General features: G+C 39.6%; 1 protein-coding gene across 2 annotated transcripts; it reads right to left on the bottom strand.

The window, feature by feature from the left end:
• Positions 1–733: 733 nt before the first annotated feature.
• Positions 734–21,315, bottom strand: ppm1g (protein phosphatase, Mg2+/Mn2+ dependent, 1G). Of its 2 annotated transcripts, XM_064321498.1 has the most exons (11): positions 21,121–21,315; positions 20,856–21,011; positions 19,401–19,470; positions 15,165–15,250; positions 12,823–12,952; positions 7,540–8,021; positions 7,196–7,321; positions 6,336–6,570; positions 5,985–6,114; positions 5,764–5,863; positions 734–2,486 (listed from the first exon to the last, which is right to left on the bottom strand). In XM_064321498.1, the coding sequence occupies exons 2-11, from the start codon at positions 20,964–20,966 to the stop codon at positions 2,298–2,300; spliced, it is 1,659 nt and encodes a 552-aa protein (XP_064177568.1). In that variant the 5' UTR covers positions 20,967–21,011; positions 21,121–21,315; the 3' UTR covers positions 734–2,297. The 2 variants fall into 2 exon arrangements, with proteins under 2 accessions (XP_064177568.1, XP_064177567.1); XM_064321497.1 differs by having other exon boundaries at positions 20,856–21,315.
• Positions 21,316–21,341: the final 26 nt, after the last annotated feature.

The following is a 21,341-nucleotide window of genomic DNA, read 5'->3' as shown; positions in this document are numbered from 1 at the left end:
AAATAAGCGACTGGAATGAGCCCCAGGTGTACAGCTGTACAGCTCCTCCTTAACACACCCCTTACATACGCTTTGTACTTTGCAATATCAAGGTATCAGGCAATTCCAGGAATGCCATGGGATGATGTGTAAAACAGCAGAAGATAGCGATGTGGACTCAATCTGCAGATCAACACCAAAAAACTTAATTTCTTTACCTGGGACAAGACATGTTGCAAATTTAAAAATGATAGGTAGTTTTTTTAGTTGAAAGAGGGATGCCTAATACCAGTTCAGACATTACATTACTGTTCAATGTCATGTTTAAGGAAATAATGTACGATTTAAGGATTTGTTCCTAACATTGCAATCAGAGCTATTTTTAGCTTATGGGTTACTTTTGTGAGAGAACTACATTTTGAAGCACATCGATTTTTATACCTTTAGCAAAGGTATACCCTTCACCCTCTAGTGGACCTGGTAGTGGAAATGTACAATTCAGCTGTCCAGTTACTGTAGCAATGTGAGTAAGTGACATTTCAAAATGGTACTTTTGGCAAAGAAAACTGATACATTTTACTTACTTTAAAGGAGGCAATTTTACCTCACTTTCAAGGTAATACTGGAGTACTTGTGTTGACTTTTTCCCCAAGACTGTGGGAACCCTGTTTAAATTGAACATATGAGAAATATATTTACGCATTCAAGTAGGCACATCGATATATGTACGCACAATAACAATGTGGCACTGTGGTAGTTTAAAAACTACATCTTTATTTGCAGTTTTGTACAGTCCTGTCCAACATCAGAATTGGCAAAATCCACAGCAAGTGGGAAACTGTACAATACACTAATGCTACAAACAAAATTAAAATTTGACATGTTTGACTCAGGAAAAAATGGAATCTTATTTTGAAGTAATGTTTTGGGCTCAAGGCAACCAACAATATAAAGATGCTTCAAAAAAGTACCAAAATATGTATTCAAAAATACCTCATATAAACCTTATTGAACAAAGCAAAGGAAGGGGACATCCACTGCAGAGATAAACCAACATGAGTTACTTTCCGTTAGGTCAGGTTAGGTTGCTTGGCTTATTGTAGTTATATTGGCTAAACTAATTTTACTTCAAAGTTGACAGAATTGAGATGCTTCCACACAGCCAAATGTAGCAGGGTTTATGATGTTCTGCCTAACTCCAAGGCTCCTCCAATGAAAGAGATGGAGCAAATGTAACCAACACATTACAATATGTAAGCTGATCAAGAACAGAGATAGTGGATTCTCACCATGCTGAAGGCCCTGCACTCAATCTAAAGCTAAATGTATTTTTAGAATTTGTCAACAGCAGTCTAAACAGAACTGACAAGGGAAGACTTATTTTGAACTCCCTGATGGGTATTAAGACCAACATGACACTGCTTTCAAATGCATACACATTGAACATAAAGCATCTTTTTCCATTCGTAAATTTAAAAAGTATGAATGTACTTACAAGGTGTTCAAATAATAGACAAATCTTACATTACTCCACAATTACTTAGGGTGGGAAACTTCAGACTAAAATGGATAGGCATGTAAAATATACACATATATACACAATGTGTGGGTAAATGACGAATGTGTGGCACATTAAAGAAAAAATCAATTTGATGTGCATTATACATCAGATACTTTCACCCATGCTTGACAGGAGGTCCTGACACTTGGTATTCTTAAGACCCAAATCCCATCCAAAATTCCTGGACATATGGTAAAATAAGCCTACTTATGCACAGGTACAACATCTTTGACCTGATGTATGTTTGCCTGGGTAGCATCAACATTGTGAAGACCTGTTGCTCTTGTACATATTTGTCCATGCAAAATGTCATTTAATCATTGAAAAATTCCCACTAATTTTGAACACAGGTCTTGTGGATATCAAAAGGTTGAACTAACATCATCCTGCATGATGTTGTTAGTTCAATTTTGCATAAGATTTGGATCCACAGCTTACCACACTCCAGAATAATCATGGATGTTATAGAGTATAGAGAAATTATAGATAAGAAACCAGTTCCTTTCGGATGCAGACTACTTCAGATTTTACTTTTGTCCAATCAACAGCACTACAGACTAGTTGGGAAGAAAACACTTGAAGCATTCAGCGGATAGTTATTAAAAAACGGGCAATTTACATGTTCTCAAATTAAACATACTAATAGAAATCCCATGGTCCTCATGGTCTTCATGGGTTGAATGTCCCAGTTGGGGGGGGGGGAAAGACCAGTTTTGATTGGTTTCCTACAAAGCAATGGCCTTTAGACTGGCCGTTTCTATTCAGATTTACACTTCTTGCTGTCGTTCCCATTCTTCTCCAAACAACTCTGGTCAGGCTTTCGCTTCTTGCAGCCTTCCATCTGGGTGCTGCAGGGGTGTGGGGAGAAAGTGATGATGATGCAGGTCATGTTGTCGCAGCCTGTTCCATCCCCCGATGTGTCTGGCGCCAGGCAGTGGTCAAGAAGCTGGGGAGGTTGTACATGGCCATTTAGAGTGTTTAAGGTGCTTATAAAATATTTTACATTAGCCGGCCATAAAATACCCGATTCATTATGACTCCTTACATTAAACACTGTTAAATCCAGAACACCATACTGAAACGTTATCTGCCGCATGTGTAATATATGTCCTGTTATACAGGACATATATTACACGTGGCAGATAACGTTTTAAAAAAGAAAAAACCAGGTAATGAGCTATATTATGAAATAAATTTTTTTTTTTTTTTTTACTTTCCTTCCCAAATTGGTGTCAAGTTATTGGTACTCCCTGTTTTCAGTACTTCCCGCATCCACCCTCTACAAGTATAAAAGCGTGGATGTGACAGCATTTGATTTCTCACACAAAGTTTTACACCAATTCACTTGAGTTCTGATAAATATAAATATTTTTGCCATTCAAATTTATGTCATTCATAATTTTATTATGACACTTGTAACAGAAGCGGGATGAAATGGGCCTAAGCTACAAATGTGTTGGCATTCTGATTTTAAAAAATTAACGCCACACACATGCTAATAATATAATGCATATGAGTGATTTTTGTTTTACTTACTCGTGTTATGCAAGCTACAGTGGCTTGGGCAGAAATAAATTTCTGGGCAGGCCTGAGAATAAGTGGGTAGGCCGATGAAATAGGTTTTTTTTCAGAACACGTTTTCCACATGTCCCGCTTGGAGCCATCATATGACACTACTGTATTCATAACGGCAATGCAGTCATCGTCTAAACTAGTCCAAGTCTACCACCTTATGGTGGACTAAATACACATCAAGGAGAGCACAGCCTTCATATAAACCCAAATCAACAATGTAACACTAAAATAACGTGTCCCCGCTCGTGACTGGCACAACTTAGCCCTAATTAAGAGGAAATAACGGAATTAAAATCAAATGGCTGAGATGTACACAACAAAGCACGTCACCACACAGTAAACTTGAACGAGTATTTTCCATGCCCTAAGTCACAAGTATAGCACATGGAGATACTAATATCCCACATTATGTACAATGAGAATACAACAAAATACTATTCCACCACCAGAAAAATGTTGGTGATGTTTTTGCTTCGCAATAAATTGGTGCAAACATAACGTATTAATTTATTCATACTTAATGATAACGCTGTGAAATTGATAAAAAAGTAACTTATTTTTTCAAGAATAAATAAACATTCCACAAGCCAAACACCTATCCAAACAGTTTGACAGAATGTGGTTCTGTGACAGTCACCACAGATCCATGAATACGGCCATGACAAGCATATCTCATTTCCAAAAGGGTGTTCAGTAAGACTGAAGAAATTCAGGTCTTGTCCGTAACCAAAGAATGTGGATGTTATTCTCTTCCTGAACAAAAACAAAGATGCTAGTTGTGGACATGGTGACATTTTGTGTTTGTTTTTGAAAAAGTGACTATGTCAGAAAACTTTTGTCACGTCCGCTGAATTTATGTTTGCTCATAAACATAACAAAAAGTTTATTTGTTTTTGCTGAAGGAGTTTCATGCCTGCCAATCACGGTTTGATTTATCCTCCAGACAGTTAACAGGTTCTATCCTTTTGTTCAAATAACACTGTTTTACATGGCAGTAGTTTTCACCGTACTGAAACATTCTATGACCTGAACTTGGAGTGATCGCTGACTTACTAGAATTAAAATTGTACGGCTTATTCTCACCACCATGCAACTCCAAAAGCTAACAGAACATGGCTTCCATTCTCAGTTAATTATAATGATTAAACACCAGATTACTTGGTTCAGTGACTTTAGTTTACACAATAAAGAACTGTCAACCATCAATTGCACAAGGCTGTTCTCTCAGCACAAGCAATGAACCTCGGCTAGTGATGGTCAATCTACATTTGAAGTCAATATGTGTGTTCTAATATTTTAAAATAAGTTTTACATGGCAGTAGCTTTCACCGCATTTAAAAATAAAGTTCCTGCGATGTGAACTTTGAGAGATCGTTGACTTTATTACTATATTTAAAATTGGCTTAGCCTATCACTACCATGCAACTTGAACACAATATGGATTAACTGAATACTTAAACTGAATAAGTTATTTTAAGGATATTTCTTCTAGTTTTTAGGTGCACATTTAGTCGTGACTAGTCTAATACTAAACAATTGCATTTGTTTCTGATAGCTACGGAACTCCTCCAGCAAAAACAAAGCCATCTGGTTTCTCCTCGAGTCAGTTTCATGATATAATTTTACATGCTGGCAATAATAATTAATAATTCTTTAACAGAACAGGTTATTATTATTTTAAGGAGATTTCTTGTAGTTTCACGTATTTAGTCATCCCGAGTAAGGCTTTGGAGCTCCCCACTGGCACAAACGAAAACTACAGGATGTGATAGACGTATCTAAATACAGAATGTTGAATACATAGGGTATACAGTTTTCAATTTAAATAAAAATATTTCTATTTAATCAATATTTTTGTTCTGATTTATTGATTTCTCAATTTCTTATCCTAGCCCAACATAACTAAGCCACCTATGAATGCTTACACTACAGTATGTGAAATACCTGCATTAGAGAATAGTGCAAACCTCTTGAAAGACACTCAACTTCATTGTGAGTGGTATGAATTCTAACAAAGCAGGCTCCTACAAGCCACTACGTTAAAACTCCCCAGGGTGCCCCTATTGTCTACATTTGTTAGCCCCCCAATACAAATATGGCGAGTACTATTAGCAAAGGCTAACACTTGTCTCGTGACCAATGCGAATATAACAATATTTAAAAAATGACACCGTAAATAATTAAAATGTTACAAGCAGTAATAGGTACATCTTCGCCCTTGTTTGTATGTATCCTTGCTAGACTTAATGCTTCCTCATCCTCTTCTGAAGCACTCTCCAAGTCAGTACAGCAAGAATCTGCTTTAACCATGCTGAAGATATTTGGATGGGATGGACCAATTACAGACAGGGGGAGGTCTGCAAATGTGCAAACTGCTTGCAAACAGTTTGCCCTGAGGACATGTACACACAGTGACATTCAAACTCAAAACACCGCCTCTTTTTGTTCATCTCCTTCAAAAAGGGTAGTTTCGAACCAAAAGTTCAACTTCGTTTGGAGTATACTGGCGCCTAAAAGATCCACCAGAATAACTCACTGTAGATATGAAGTTCATTTCAACTTAAGTGTCCATAAGTGTAAAACACTGAACAAGCTGTGGCTCTCCAAAACCACACTGATGATTTCATGGCACACCGGACGGAGCTTACCTCCTCCACGATGGAGGACAGTGGTCTGACTTCACCGTTCTCATCTGCCTTTATCCTCTTGCTGACAAAGTCTACAACTTCCTGGCTGCTCATGACATTCCTGTGGAGTAAAACTGTTAGTGGTGTGGCTGGAGGGGATGGGGTGTGGACACAAGCACTTCAAAAAGCCTGACACACTGCCTTAAAACTCTAACCAAATTTTGAGGTGCTCTGTGACGTACCAGATTCCATCACAGGCAATGACCATAAAGTCATGATCTTCATTGAGAGTTAGTACTTTGACATCCGGCATAGCCGAGATCATTTGCTCTTCTGGCGGGAGGGCCTTGTTCCGTTTGTAAAAGTGGTCACCTGGAACAGAAAAGTGTCACAGTTTAGTATTCCGCCCCCTCCTTGCTTAGCTAAGAACTCAATGAAACTCACTGTACAAAGATTTGAAGGATTTGTGGTAAAAGTAATTTGGGTGCATTCTGGCAATTCTGTTCCTCTCAATCTGAAGATCCTCAAAATATGAACAGCATTCCACCTTGGTTTATCACATTTCCAGGTGAAATGTGGAGTGGGCACTTTACCGATAGCTCTGGAGAGGTTGAGTCCTCCATTAACACGGCCATCCATTGTAACCTTCCCACCGGCGTTCTTTATCCGGGCCAACTCCAGCTCATCCTCTGGCTTGTGGTCATAGGACATGTCCACGGCTTTGCCTCGCTCAGAGACCACACAGCGTGAGTCCCCTGAATTGGCCACAATCAGCTGCTTGGCTCGAATCAATGCCACTACTGCCGTGGTCCCACTGTCAGACCCAGGCTGAGGAACAAGGAGGAAAATTAGCTTTTAATGAAAAGAGGTAACTGAGCCATGAAATCTATGAATTTAATCGCAAGTGAGATAGATGCATGAATTTGCCAGGTAGGGACATTCCCTTATCCAAAGGTTAGGTTAGTATGAGTAAATGAGAGACAGTCTATTCTAGCAACAGCTGAGCAGTTCACCACAGATGGTATGATAACTTTAAAAAAAAAAAAAAGAAGGTATTTTATGTATAATTCTGGAAAGATCTAGGATGATCTTTCAACACAACATTGCTCCCAGGATTATACATTACCATTCATCTTTGCATTCATAAGTTTCAAAGGAAAATAAGCTAAATTAATACATTTTGGCTATTTAAAGTATACCCTGATAAGGTAATTCTACATCTTAATTTTGGAAGCCCACAAACTTTACCGATCAAATGAAGCATTACAAAATGAAGTCACCATCTTAATGAACAGACTCAAGGTAACTTTTCAGAGTTTAAGATTCTATGTCCTTACTCTCTTGGATTGGAGTGTTTTGCAAAGGGTGATCCACAAATCTTACTTCAGGAAAGGAAAGAACAAGGTAAATGCAAAAGCAACCAGAACTAAAAAAATCAGTCTTGGATTATCACCTCCTCTTTTCCATCCATTCCAGGAAGGCACATCTCATCCTCTGCATCACTGTCTTCTTCCTCATCTTCATCCTCATCTTCCTCTTCTCCACTGCTGTAATCACCCTCTTCTTCTTCACTGCAGTCCTGAAACACATTAGTATAATCAGTACTCCAGTACTTACTTCAGATTAAACTGTGAGCTTGGACATAAGGAAAATACGTAAAGGTTTACCAAATTTCTATATTATGTAGCTTGATATTTTAGTAATCAAATGGCTGTACTGAAATTGCATTTTACCACTTCATGGTTCACATCTGTGACAACTGTTCATAACCAAGTTGAACGCAACTCCACATCATACCTCCTCCTCACTGTCTTCCTCTTCCTCCTCCTCCTCCCCTTCTTCTGATTCGTCACTGTCCTCAAAGAATTTGGACTTGCTGCCCCACTGGGGCTGAGCAGCAGAGGAGGAGCAGGAAGGGCCAGCATCGCCCGTTCCCCCTGCCTCCAACTCGCCCTTGGGCTTCTCCGCAGTGCTGGATCCTGACCCACTGTCCCCCGAGCTCCTGCACGCCCGGGCCTTCAAGCCACCTGCACTGGCACTGTCAGGTTTCGACTTCCCGTCGTCGTCCAGACTCGAGCTCCCACACCGAGTCTCTCCATTAATGTCTTTGTCAGAGTGGGGTTTCTCCTTTTCCTCAGACTCTCCTGACTGCTTCTTGGCTGCAGGACAGGGCTTTTTGCCATTTTTGACAGAGTTCAAGTTCTGTCCATAGCGGATCAACAGGTCTTCAATTGTCATGGTAGCCTCTTCGTGCAAGAGTGCAGCTTCCTCATTGTCCACTGGAAAAAACCAGGAAGTATTTTGAGTCCCCCAAAACATAATGTAATATGGAAAAGATCAATTCTGTATTAAAACAATGGTAGTCCTCCATCAAAATCTTACAAATGTTAAAATATCAGCAAAAGAGGAAATGCATAACATTTGTGGCCCAATATTTTATAGTCTGAATTGAGCAATCTAGGCACGCCGGTATGCCGGCCACTAGAGACATTGCGCGAACGGGTTAAAGACAACAAAGTGAAAGTACTGGAGTGGCCATTGCAAAGCCCTGGCCTGAATCCCATAGATAATTTGTGGACTGAAATGAAAAAGCGTGTCTGAGCATGGAGGGTCACAAACCTGACTGTGTTACACCAGTTCTGTCAGGATGAATGGGCAAAGTATTGTGAGAAGCTTGTGGAAGGCTAACCCAAGCGTTTGATTCAAGATAAGCAATTAAAAAGCAATGCCACCAAATACTAAGAAAGTGTATGTAACTTTTGACCCACTGAAATTCTGATATGGTACATAAAAGCTGAAATAAATCTGTCTCATAAGCCGCGTTTCCACCGCAGGAACTTTACCCCGGAACTAGGAACCTTTTGAGGAACTCGGTGCGTTTCGACCGCAGGAACCAGGGTCTAAATTAAGTTTTTTTTACCCCGGGGACTTTATTTTACCCCCAAAATAGTCTCTGCTCGGGGAGTAGTACTTTCCAAAAGTACCGGAACTTTCAGGGTGGGGTGCAAGCGCTGAAAATTTCTGATTGGTCGACTACTCGCAGTGTTTTATTTCAACCGCCATTTTTTAAAATCTGCAGCCGCAAACCAATTTATTTTCATAATAACTTGAAATCAAACTTGTATGTTATGTGGCGCAGTAACCTACTTTTGGTTATAGCCTGCCAACGTCTTGGAATTATAACATGTGTGCTCTTCTGTTCTTGTCTTGCTTTAGTATTCGTTTTATAAAATAACAAAAATTGTTTGTGCTGGGACAGCATATTACGTACCAGAAGATCCAAACGTTTTAATTTGGTTGCTGAATATTTCTTCCGGATTTTCTTTGTTAGCCCGTTGTAATTGACTCAAAACGTTTGATACAGTTATCTGAGGTATGCGGTTGTTCTGCATAATTTACATTGGTGATACAGTAAAAGCAAACTGGAAATCACCTTCCGCACTTTTTGTCAGGGTAAAATAACAGGTTCATTCTAGTAATCGTCCCTTTTGCTTTTTCAGACTGCCATCATTTTACTCTGCCATTCTTCAATTCCACAAAAAGACCAGGAAGACTATGGACTAATTTATGGTGCATGGTTCGCATCTGGAGGGGGCACACTTCGCTGCTCGGCTAGCAGTAACTTCGAAGGAAAGCAAACGGTGGCTGCAGGCTACCACTACTAATTTAAATTTTCACGCAAGTCCGAGTTTTCGTTCTATTCTTATCATTTTGCGATTAGCCTATATGGAATTGACGATGAGAAAGTAATCAATTCAACAGCAAATTGTTTACGACGTGTGCATGTTTTCTGCTGTTGTTGCCAGTTATTTGTGGAATGTGAATGCATTGTCGCCTCGGATGTCAAGACATGAAAGTGAATGTTCACATAAAAACATAATTAATGTGTTAGAGAGGATATATAAAACAGTTACAATCTGACTATTGGCCTGTTATATCCTATTTGTTGCATAACAACGGTCCAAGTCCAACTACCAACGACAGTTTTGCTTGACAACGGCAAATATGCCCAAACGGCCGCGGAAGAATATTTCAATTCCAGGTGATTAAATCGATAAAAATCAATAATTACAAAAGTAACCATATATAGTCACTGTTGGTAACCTGTTGTATATAAGTAGAATAAACCCCTCCGGGCTGTCCCAGTTATTAGAAAATAATGTAGGCTACTTCGGTGGTAGTATGGGGTTACAGAAGAAATCATAGGACAGATGGACCGACGACAATGTCGCTTTTCATACGTCAGTGGGCTAATTTGCCTAATCTTCGCGGGACTTTAGACCGCGGTGGAAACGCAGATAACAATGGGCTGAAGGAACCTTTTCGTTCCTTGAAAAGTAGTTCCTGGGACTAAAAGTTCTGGTACTTTTGGTGGAAACGCGGCTTTAGCTATTATTTGGAAATTACCTCTCATGGTAATAATGTAGATATCCTAATCGACTTAACACAGGAAATGTATAATAACATGAAATGTGTGGAGTTGTGAAAAACTGAGTTTGAATGTTTCTAGCCTAGGTGTATGTAAACTTTTGGCCTCAACTGTATTTATGTATGTGTGCCACAATGTTTCTGCATTATTTTTCAATGTGAATTCTGTGTTTCTTAAGGGGCAAATTCCTATGCTTTAGAATGGTCAAAAAGCAATTTATTTATTTCTGGAGAGGTTTTGGATAGGTTTGTGCACCCCTAGATATCTTTTTCACTGATGAAAATATAGTAATTCCCACTTGGAAATGATGCAAAAGTGAGTTTCATTAATCAAAAGTTTATTTGTAGTGAAATATACTATTATATTATGATCTACAGCAGGGGTGGCCAACCCTGGTCCTGGGGAGCCGCAGGGTCTGCTGGTTTTTGTTTTCACCTTGAATACAACAACCACTTAGACAAAAGAAACCAGGTGAGGTGAGTTAACTGTGTAATCAACTGCTTTAATTGATCAATTAAGCGCTGAGTAAAAACAAAAGCCAGCAGACCCTGCGGCTCTCCAGGACCAGGGTTGGCCACCCCTGATCTACAGCAACGCATAATTTGGATAAATTTGGACACTAAGGGACACCAGGGTACACTGCTTTTTGCTTCATAGATCTTCAGTATTTCCATATATCACACTTGTGGATCATGAAGTTTATGATCCAGGACATGTAGTTTTACCTGTTTTATATTTGTGATGTGAGTATTTAATTTCAAACAAAAGGAAAACTTCATTTTTGTATTATAAAAGATAAATACATGCACAGAACTTTATTTCTACCAAAATTATGAATATAATCTAATCAAGTGTTGCAAATGATACAAGTGATTTGCTTCATCTAAGTTATTTTCCAAGTCTCTGTGATGCCCACATCTGGAGTTATAAAGCCTTAAGCCGGGCACCCACCGCACGCGTATCGACCGCGAGCGTATTACGCGCGTAACTGAAGCGTAGTTTTTCGCTTCTGTTCTATTTTTTCGGCTTGTCGCGCGTCACGTCACAGATGTTTATACACAGAAATATGCTCTGAAATGCTAGGTATACACGCTCTGATTTACATTTCATCCTTATATTACTGGGGGTGTGTCCCTAGTTCCCTCTTGCAGTAGTGGAGAACAAGATAAAACCAGATAAACACCAGATATTTTATAAGCAGCTAAAAAATACAAGCCTTTTCGTTTTTCTATTGTCCTGGCAGGAAAAAAAAAAATTAAAACTGGAACCTGGGAAAAAGGCAAACTTAGTTTCGCTATCTTATTTTGTGGAGGGGTCGGGGTAAATTTAAAAATACACCACAGAAAGACGTAGCCTATTGAATGATGTAGAAGTGAATGCACCGAGCAGCGGTTTGTTAGCTCGAGTGTTGGAAGGTAGTTTTTAACCAACCATTGCTCAGCCTATTTGATTTTCTGATGTGTTCGTTCGCCGTGCTTTCAAAAAGGGCTTGTTAATAAAATCAGATAATCCACAGTGGTTTAAAAAATCAGATTTAGTGGTCTTGCTGATGAAAATGCACCTATTTTATAAATGAAGTTGTAAGCAAGCCTTTATTGCACTTGTACTTCAAAGCTTCCGGTGTTCATGACGTTGTGGTGTTCATATCCCTTCAAGTTTAAACTGTTACGCTATCTTTTTGACGATTAACTGATTTTTACTAAATATGATCATATAAATGTTTTGACGTGAATAACGAGACGACACGGGAATTCCCAATGGTTGATTATGGATTATTAATTATTATTATTATTATTATGATCATTACATATTCTTCATAAAGTTGGCACGCTTGTTAACCAAGCAAATAAATTAATGCAGTTTGAGATTGATTATTATGTAGGCTACGTTGCGATTTAAACGTATGGTAATTCTTTAAAGCGTTTACTTTCTCACGTATTTACATGTGTTAAAAAATATTACCATATTAACAGACTGAAAAAGGTCTCTCACCAAGTATTCACTTACCCATAATCAACAGTCGTGAACAAACGTGAAATACACGATGTAATCCCACTGCAGACTGCGAGAGCCACTAGGAATATAGAGCTTTAAGCAAGCCTTTGCGCGACACAAACGGAACCAGTGGAAAGACGCTACGCGCCGCGCTGCTTCGCCGTGCTGCTTATGCGTCGCTTACGCTACGCGTGCGGTGGGTGCCCGGCGTTAGGCTACATTCACACCAGAGGCGCTTTAACAGCTGGGGGCGCCTTTTTACTCATCATTTTGAAGCGTTTTTTTTTCCCTTTCTCGCTCGCTTTTTGGTGCACCAGGCACTTCGTGTTAATTCGCCCTGGGTGCCTCGCTGTTTTTAGGCTTCAGAGGGATGAAAAGGATCCTCCGAGAAAAAAACAAAAAAAACACCCGATGTCACTTTCATTCTTTTCTCTGCTGTCCAATTGCATGAAAAGTAGTGAGTCCTGCGTTTTCAAGCCAATAAAGCGGAGACTAAGAGAACTCTCTCTAAATGAGAGAGATTTGGCATCTGCGCAAAGGGGTTAATAGCCACATACTCTGGGTGGACAGTCAAGAACAATTATTTCAGAATGAAGAAAATAATAAATAAACAATAATAATACTTCTACAACTAATAATAATAATAATAATCTCACCATCATCTTCATCAGCCACTTTGTCCTTTACCTCTTCCTCCTGTGGTCGTCCTGCAATTTGGGACAGCTCTTTGATAACTTCCTCTACTGTCATACGGCTGTCAATTGCCAAGAATGCATCTTCCAAAGCCTAAAACACAAGAACATTACTGAGGCCACTGTACAGATAGACAGCAGTCCCCCAAGGATGTGTGTGTGGTCCCTTCTTTGTCTTCTGCCCCTTTTCCACCAAGGCATTTCGAGGGCCGGTTCGGAGCCAGTGCCTAATCGCGAACCAGTTCTTCCGTTTTCGACAGCAAAAGAACCGGCTCTCGGCCGGGAAAACTGTTTCCAAAGCGGCACCAGCTCTTAACTGGTCTAGAACCAAGAACCTCTTACGCCAGGGGCTAGGGGCTGGGGGGGGGGGGGATTATCGTGACCAACTAAAATTTTGTGACCGCCAGGTCGAGTGAGACCACCTTCGTTCGACAAACAGGAAAACGTAAACTGATTTGCAACTATATATGAAATAGGCGAAATATCGGTAACAACCTGTACCTAGTTATGTAGGAAAAAATGTCCTTGTTATCCTCCAGTGATTATTTTTTCAATACTTTCGCAATTTTTTTGTGCTGGCAAATAAGTCTGAGGTGGTCCAGAGCTATAGCTTTTGGTTGCTAAGGGGACGTATATCGACCTCCCCATATATAAATGAATGGAACTTTACATTAATTTGCTAGCATACAGTTTAAGTGTCCTGTCTTGCGATGTGGTCGCTATCAGTACGTGTAGGAATCTGATATTCACTGCTGTAACCCAAGTCGCAGGATGCAAAATAGCCGTTAGGAAAGCAGTTTGAAATTATGAAGCAACGACTGTGCCATTGGATTTAATGGGTCGCGATGAGATAATTCCGAGCGTGTTGCTTGTCTTCAAGTTGATATAGTAAATAAGAGGTCTCTTCAGTTTTTTCGCGATTCAGAATTTTCGGAATTCAACAACTTAAACAAAATGCCGCATTTTTCCCAACGCTGCATAATTCCTAAAACGGCAAATTATTTTTACGAATTATGCAACGTTGGGGAAAATGCGGCATTTTGATGTTGTGTTGAATTCCGAAAATTCCGAATCGCGAAAAACTGGAGGGACTAAGGCTGTAATAATATAACAATTTACATTTAGACAACTTATGTGTATTTTTACAGGACAGACATTTTAATAGGTAGCAATGTTGCTGGGAAAGCGGAGACGTATACAGACGTATATAGTGACGTAATGATGTGGCTCTCTAACCTGTGGAAAAGCAAACCGGTTCTTAGAAGGTTCGCAAGTTGAACCAACTGCAAACCGGCACTAGCACCAGCCCAGAACTAGAACTAGGTTCGCCTTGGTGGAAGAGAGGCATTCGTTCACTTCGGTTATTTATTCGAGTGTGTACCCTTATTACTATGCTGAATATATCAGTAGTTTCAGGTACTTTCCTCCTTCTGAAAAACAAATATGGAACTGCCGCGGGACCTTCTCAGCTGTGGTCCCTTCATCTTCTACCAAGTTATCTATTTCCACTCATCTAAATAAAGAAAAAAAAAATACAAAAGGAGGGCAGACTGTCCAGCCACTCTCCTTACAAAAACCAGCAGTGATGCTGTACAAGCAGTCTTTCTCTCACTGTGAATATATCATGAGTGAACAGAAGTAGATTCTTCCCCAATTAGATTCAATTTATCTTCTCCAGCCATATTCTGCACGTTCATGCTTTCTCCCCCTAGAACTACCAAGGACTATCTGAACTATAGACATATATTTATTAATGGTGCTTTGTTTTAGGTAATCCCCTTTAGTGTGGAAATCATTACTACACTACAGCACCAGTTTTGTAACAATGAATGCCAAAATGCATGCTGTATTTTCATTTTGTTCAAATGAACTTGTAATAAAATAAATCACCAATGTAATAATTGCTTTTTCTTCTCACTGGTCTTTTTGAAGTTTGCATTGCATTAGAGGATTCCTGTATCTATGCTGTTTTTATCTACCCTTAGTCGTGCTAATGTTCGGCCACAATGTACAAGCGCATGTGCTTAAATAATCAATTAAACCCAAGGTCTAGAGTTAAAAAGTTGTCAGCATGAAGACATGGGTCATGCTTCAAAATAATGCCATGTTTCCAGAAGAGTGACATTTAGGGACTAAAAGAAAAAGAAGCATCTCTCCAGGTTTTTATAGATTTAAAAGCTAATTTTATTGCTGAAATATCCACATTAGGTCAGATCTGTGTCACTTGATACAACATGACATCCAAAATAAGCCAGTTATACAAGGACATAGCCAGTCCATCTCACCATACTGGTCCTTTACCTTACCTTTTGCAGTTTGCCATCTTTGTATGCCATCTGTTCTTTTATGATTCCAGGCAGGTATTTGGAACAGTATAATGCAACTTCCTCACCTTGGAAGGACAAAACAAGAATTCATAATATACTCAGAATTAAACTAACATTACTTGTATTCAATCACACCATGACACTCCTGCATTGTAAGCCATTTAGAGCCTAAATGTCTTAAAATATTTACCAATATAATAAAAAATGAGATGACATTCATTTACCCACTGTCAGAAAAATAGCAGCATGTGGCCACTTCCAAGCCACTGGGCACCCCCAATCAAACTGCATGTTTTGTTGAATCTCTTGTCAACAACCTCAGCCGGGTACAAACTTAAATGCGATGCATAAATATAAGTAAGGAGGGAAAGAATAAAAGGCAGCATATTTTAAGTGTATACCAATTACAGTAACAGGTCACATGTGAGAATATGAATGAATGGGGGGCGACATAGCTCAGGAGGTAAGAGCGGTTGTCTGGCAGTCGGAGGGTTGCTGGTTCGATCCCCGCTCTGGGCGTGTCGAAGAGTCCCTGAGAAAGACACCTAACCCCTAACTGCTCTGGTGAATGAGAGGCATCAATTGTAAAGCGCTTTGGATAAAAGCGCTATATAAATGCAGTCCATTTACCATTTGAATCAGTGCATCTATATAGCACTTTTCCAAATGCTCAGAGTGCTTTACACAGATGCGTGGGAACTCACCTCACCCACCACTAATGTGTAGCACCCACCTGGGTGAACAATTAGCCTGTGGCAACCGATAGATAGCAAATAAATAGCTAAACAAAAGAATACATTCAATCAATACAGAAAATTTGATCTGTAATATCACTTTTGCAACATGGCATACATAATGGAATTGTTACAAAGCAACAAAAGTTACCGAGATCAAAATAACAGGATTACAGAGCATATGTTGGAGTTTCAACATCACACCTGAATGATGTTTCTGCAAAATGGATTGAAATTTTTTTTTGAATTCTTATAAAATCTTTTCTCTGTTCTTGTTCCCTCAACTCTTCTCCACCTTCCTTTTCTCGTTTCCTTGTGTGTGTTAAAGTAAAGGAAAGGAAGCAAAGTAAGAAAACCAAGGATAATAAAGTAAGGGTAGGATTTTGCCATCAACTTTTGCATAGAAACCAGAGGAAACAAAACCAAAGCTCTCCAACAATAATGGAGTCATCATATTAGTAACAACAAATAAATGAAAGCAAGCGGTAACTGATGAATACCTTTTGGCGACATTCCTTATGCATGACCCTTGAACTTTACCAGCAACAAATACATTTTGTGGTGAAACATCTAGTCCAATCAGAGCTGCCCCTTTCTTAACACTAGTTTGCCCACAAACAGGAATGTCTTGTGGGAACATATATCTGATAATCTTACCATATTGAACACAAAATGTATTCCGCCTTCCCAGAGGATTCATTATTGGGAGTATACGACCCGGTCAAGGTCAGACCGTAACAGTAAAAGGAAATGGGTAATGGAATTGCCTGTTGCAGACCAAGAAGGAACTCCGGTGCCTAACTACCTATCCAAAACTAGCTAATGTCTGGCAAATCTTCAAAAGCTTGGTGGGTAAGGGGCAGCTATAAACACTAATATTTGGGAGACTGATTCTGCTGAGACAAAGAGTCCGAATAGCATACCCCCAGGGAAGATTTAGAATTTCACCCAGAGCCATCTTCAAAAACAAAGGAAAAACAACAAAACAAGATAAAGCAGTGTCCCAATGGAAGGACTAGTAATCCAGCTGGGAACACTAGGTAGCTGGAATCACTATCTGGCAAACTGCGCCATTTATGAGAACAAGAGTACAGTTTGAACTGAGCAAAACAAAGTAAAATGTACAAAATCCAATGGGCAGGCAAACTATAAGGGCTAAGGCAAGAATCACAAGAGTCGAATTGAACAAGACACTTGTCAAACACAAAAATTAAATCTGCAAACAAACTAGAAGGGCTAAACAAGAATCAAAGTTGAACAACATAAGGTCAAACATGTAAAATAAATGAAGTAATCCCAATTCACAAGCAGAGAGCAAATCCGAAGAGCGAGTCACCCACAGTGAATGGCAAACCACGCCTTTTCAAACAGAGTGACCAGAGACTGAAACGGCCAATCCGACGACGAACCAAAAGAAAATTAAAAACACACAGCAGAGACTGTTTCAAATTATGGTGAAATTATAAAATTATAACATTTTGAACAGTTATCTTCTTCCCCAGCATTAATGGCGCTACTATGTGAAACTAAAAGAGCACCAGTGCATTACTAGATGCAATGTCATGACCTATACTTGTGCAATATTACAAGACTACCAGTTAGACAACAAAGGGGAGCGTGAAAACAAACATGCCTTTTCAGCAAATGTTACCGTTTCTAACAGTTCCTATCCAAAACAGGTATCACTGATCGAGCTTGAGCCATCTGTCATGAATTCACTGCTTTCTGGCGATGACTCGCACTGTTAATGCAAAGAAGTCTAGTGTTTACAGAATGCATTTCTACTGGCAGCTGCACAAACTGGAGAGCATTACAGGAGAGGGGGAAAAATAAAAAAATAAAACGGCAACAAGGTTGTGACCTAATTTCTGTCAAAAATAAGGTGGCCATCTAATAAGTACACATCAAGAACCATCAGGATTATTCAACTTCTTAACCAACACATTCTGATTGGTGATGCTTCTCTCTGGTTTATGAAAACTGATCGCATGAGCATCCCACCACCATTTTATTATCTCTGAAGGAAACCTTTTAAATCATTACAACAGCCAATGGCCACAATGAACTATGGTCTGACCGTCGACTAGTTGATGTCTGAAAAGGGCAATTACTGTTTCTTTTTTTTTTTTTTTTTTTTTTTTAAACTGGTTGATGTAGGATACCGCCAATAAAAACACGCCACTACTCGAATCAGTGCATATCACAAGATTAAAACATTGAAAAAATACAAAATAAGAATTGCTATATTTTTTCCATAATGATCATTTGCTTCTTTGCTCACTACATAGGTTAGCACATGACCCAGTCTTCAATGAAGTGGCAAGTTATAGTCACGTAGGACTCAGTAGTTGGTGCCGTCCATATGGTTATCACAACATTATCAGAATTGATTAGAATGGTACAGAGAGGCAGCCGTTTCACTCCATTCAATTCAAGCTGTGATCGGCTTTTGCACATCAGTACATCGCACAGGAGTAATTTGGGCTCCACAAATGTCGGTAGGTCCCAAAACCCTTCACGGCTACCACGCTTGCGGGGAGCATGTATTTCATTGCCATTTTAGCAATTAAATCTGTTGTGGTTTCACTTGTCACACTGACGAGGTCTCACTACAAAGTTGGATGCTTGTTTGCTGTGATTCTTGGCCTCAGATGTTTAGTCCTTCGGTGAGTTAACGTCATAGATGTTGACGCGTGACATGCAAATTTGGCAGCACATATTTTGAACAGAACGGTGTGTTCATTAAGCTTCTCAAAATCATTCCATACGTCACTCTTTTGCGAGCTGATCATCTTTTCAATGGATGGTAAGTGAATGACAAACAAGCCCCGTCCACCCCTTCAATTACCCGGTTAGAGCAATAGCGTAGGTAACATCCATCCATTATCTATACCTGTTTATACCTGGTCAGGGTTGTGGGGGGTGCTGAGGCCCAGGTAACATTTGGTGATATTTCATTTTTAATGGTTTGAGAATTGTAAAGAAATAACACAAATGATTTTTTTGACTGACATTTGACATGCATGACTGACAATCGACGATTCAACAAACTGTCCACATCCCTATAATGTACAGACGTGTCGACTTTGAGTACCACTAGCACCACACATGTATAGACTGATTTTAATATCACAAGTGGCAGTAAGCATGTCAATGTACATCACAGGACCAGGGTTCTTCATGCCTAGCATGTGATTTGTCATAATCAGACACTTTTCTTGTCAAGTAGGGTATTGCATTCTGGGTGCACACATTATCGCCTGGGTGCATACATTAAACAAGATAATAAAAAACCTTACAGTCCTCAAAACATTATTGAGGACTGTACGGTTTATACATCTTGCCCCAAATTGGAACAAACTCACCTGGTTAGTGCACATAGGAGACTTATGTTTTTAACTCAGGTTGATGAAATGTATTTTCCAATTTAGCCAAATGTGGACAAACACCATTATAAAAGAGTCAACAGAAATAATACTACCTCCGTGTCCATCGTAAACAGCAAACATGGCTGTTTCATCATCCAGTTCTGGAATGCAGTTGTGAGCATCCTGTAAATAAGAATGAAAAGAAGTCGTGCATGCCAGTGAGGAAAACGAGTACAAATAAACTTAATATTTCAAAAACCTGAAAAATAAACATCTGTGCCAGAAGAGATTTTGATGAGGCTATGTCTTGTGTTTTCAGTCAGTACAGTCACTGAACATTTGCAATGGTGGTGACCAAGAGCAAGCAAGTTCGCTGTACCTGATCCGCCTTCATATTCTACGACACAAAACCGCTTGCAATAAAAAAAAAAAGTTTGCTACCAGGCAAATCAGCTTCGTAATTTCGCGGTTTTCTCCCAGTCGGGAAAACGCCACTACTTGGCCGACCAACTGATTCGCGTTCACGTGCTTTATGTTCGAACAACTAAAAGAAATATGAAAGTGATTGATTATGTGCCTTGTGTGGCTGCGCGTCAGTTCCACCCGAGCTGTTTACCTCCTAGGATAGCAATGGAGTAGCTAGCTATATCAAGCAAACTTTGGCCATTTCCGGGGGTTACGAATACAAATATCACAGGAAATTGAATACTGCAGTTTTGAAGTTATCAAAGAATGTCTGTATGTTTACAATTTTTAGCTGTGGTTCACTCGTGACTTTACTGCTTGAAATTTCACACAGCTCATACAGGACTTCGTGTTTTGTTCGACCATGTTGGCAAGAGCGATTACGTCACAAATCGGGCAATTCCTGTTGCATCTAGAATCCCGATTTCCTCAATTTGACCACCCGACACAATAAGGTGTTCATGTGGTGCTTTAAGGTGGGAAACTCGTGTAGATAGTATTATTATTACTAATATTAGCCATTTATTAGCATGTAAATCCGACACCACTTTAAATTAGTCGCAGCTCATATTTGGGTTCTGTAATGAAAATTAATTGGCTAAATGGGTGACGTGATATACTGCAGTTTTCCAAGTGATGATCCAGATTTACGTAAGCAGCACATGCTGAAGCATTACCTGTGGTCGGGGGAAATGGGTATTCAAACCGTTCTATTTTCTGAGTAGCAAGCTTTTGAACCAGCTGTCTAAATGATATTAGCAGACGTTAGCCAGTGTTCAACTAGCTGGCTGGTCATCTCACTAGATAATAACCGCAGCTAACATTAGCTAGCATAGGACATCATTTTAATTCAACCAACGTTAGCGTTAACTTCAAACAAACCCAGTAAAGATCCCCTTCCCCAACTACCGTCACCGTCTTGAATGTAACATTAGCTAGATGGCTAGCTTCGTCACTAACGTTCATTTACCACCACGAGATAACACTATCCAGGCCACACATGGTCATTTAGAATATGAACATAATCGTTGACATTTGTCCGAAACTTGAGTGGCTAAAAGAGTTTGCTAGCTAACTGCCATTACAGTCCGAACCATTCTTACCTCCATGGAAACGCGCCAGCCTTGCATGGCTGCATACCCGTAGCTCATATTTTTGCTGCCTCCGTCCTCTACAGATTTAACGGTGTTGGGCTGCGACAAGTAAGCCCCCATGATGGAAAAATGCTGCTAACCAGGGATCCTTGGAAACACGGGATGCTGCCAGAATTTACCGATAGAAAAAAGTTATCAGATAGCTTATCAGTTAAAATGTCTACGACCTTTAATTCATTGAAATCAATTCTAGTCGTTGCACTTTTAATCTTACAATTAATTACAGGTGGAGTTAGCTTGATTGCAAGCCAACTGATTTGTCTCTGTAGGTAAATGTTACAGTCGCGTTGCCTGATAGACTGGAGAATGAATCTAAAGAGTAAAGAACGTGTTGTATTTACTGCTTAAAATATCGCGGAAACTAAAGAATAATGTCAGCACGTGTAGTCCAAACCATAATCAACAACCTCCGAAAAGCGAACGAGAGGAGACATA

The sequence above is a fragment of the Anguilla rostrata genome, chromosome 2 (genome assembly GCF_018555375.3).
Source record: "Anguilla rostrata isolate EN2019 chromosome 2, ASM1855537v3, whole genome shotgun sequence".
Lineage (NCBI taxonomy): Eukaryota > Metazoa > Chordata > Actinopteri > Anguilliformes > Anguillidae > Anguilla > Anguilla rostrata.
This window is presented reverse-complemented; position numbering and strand designations above follow the sequence as displayed.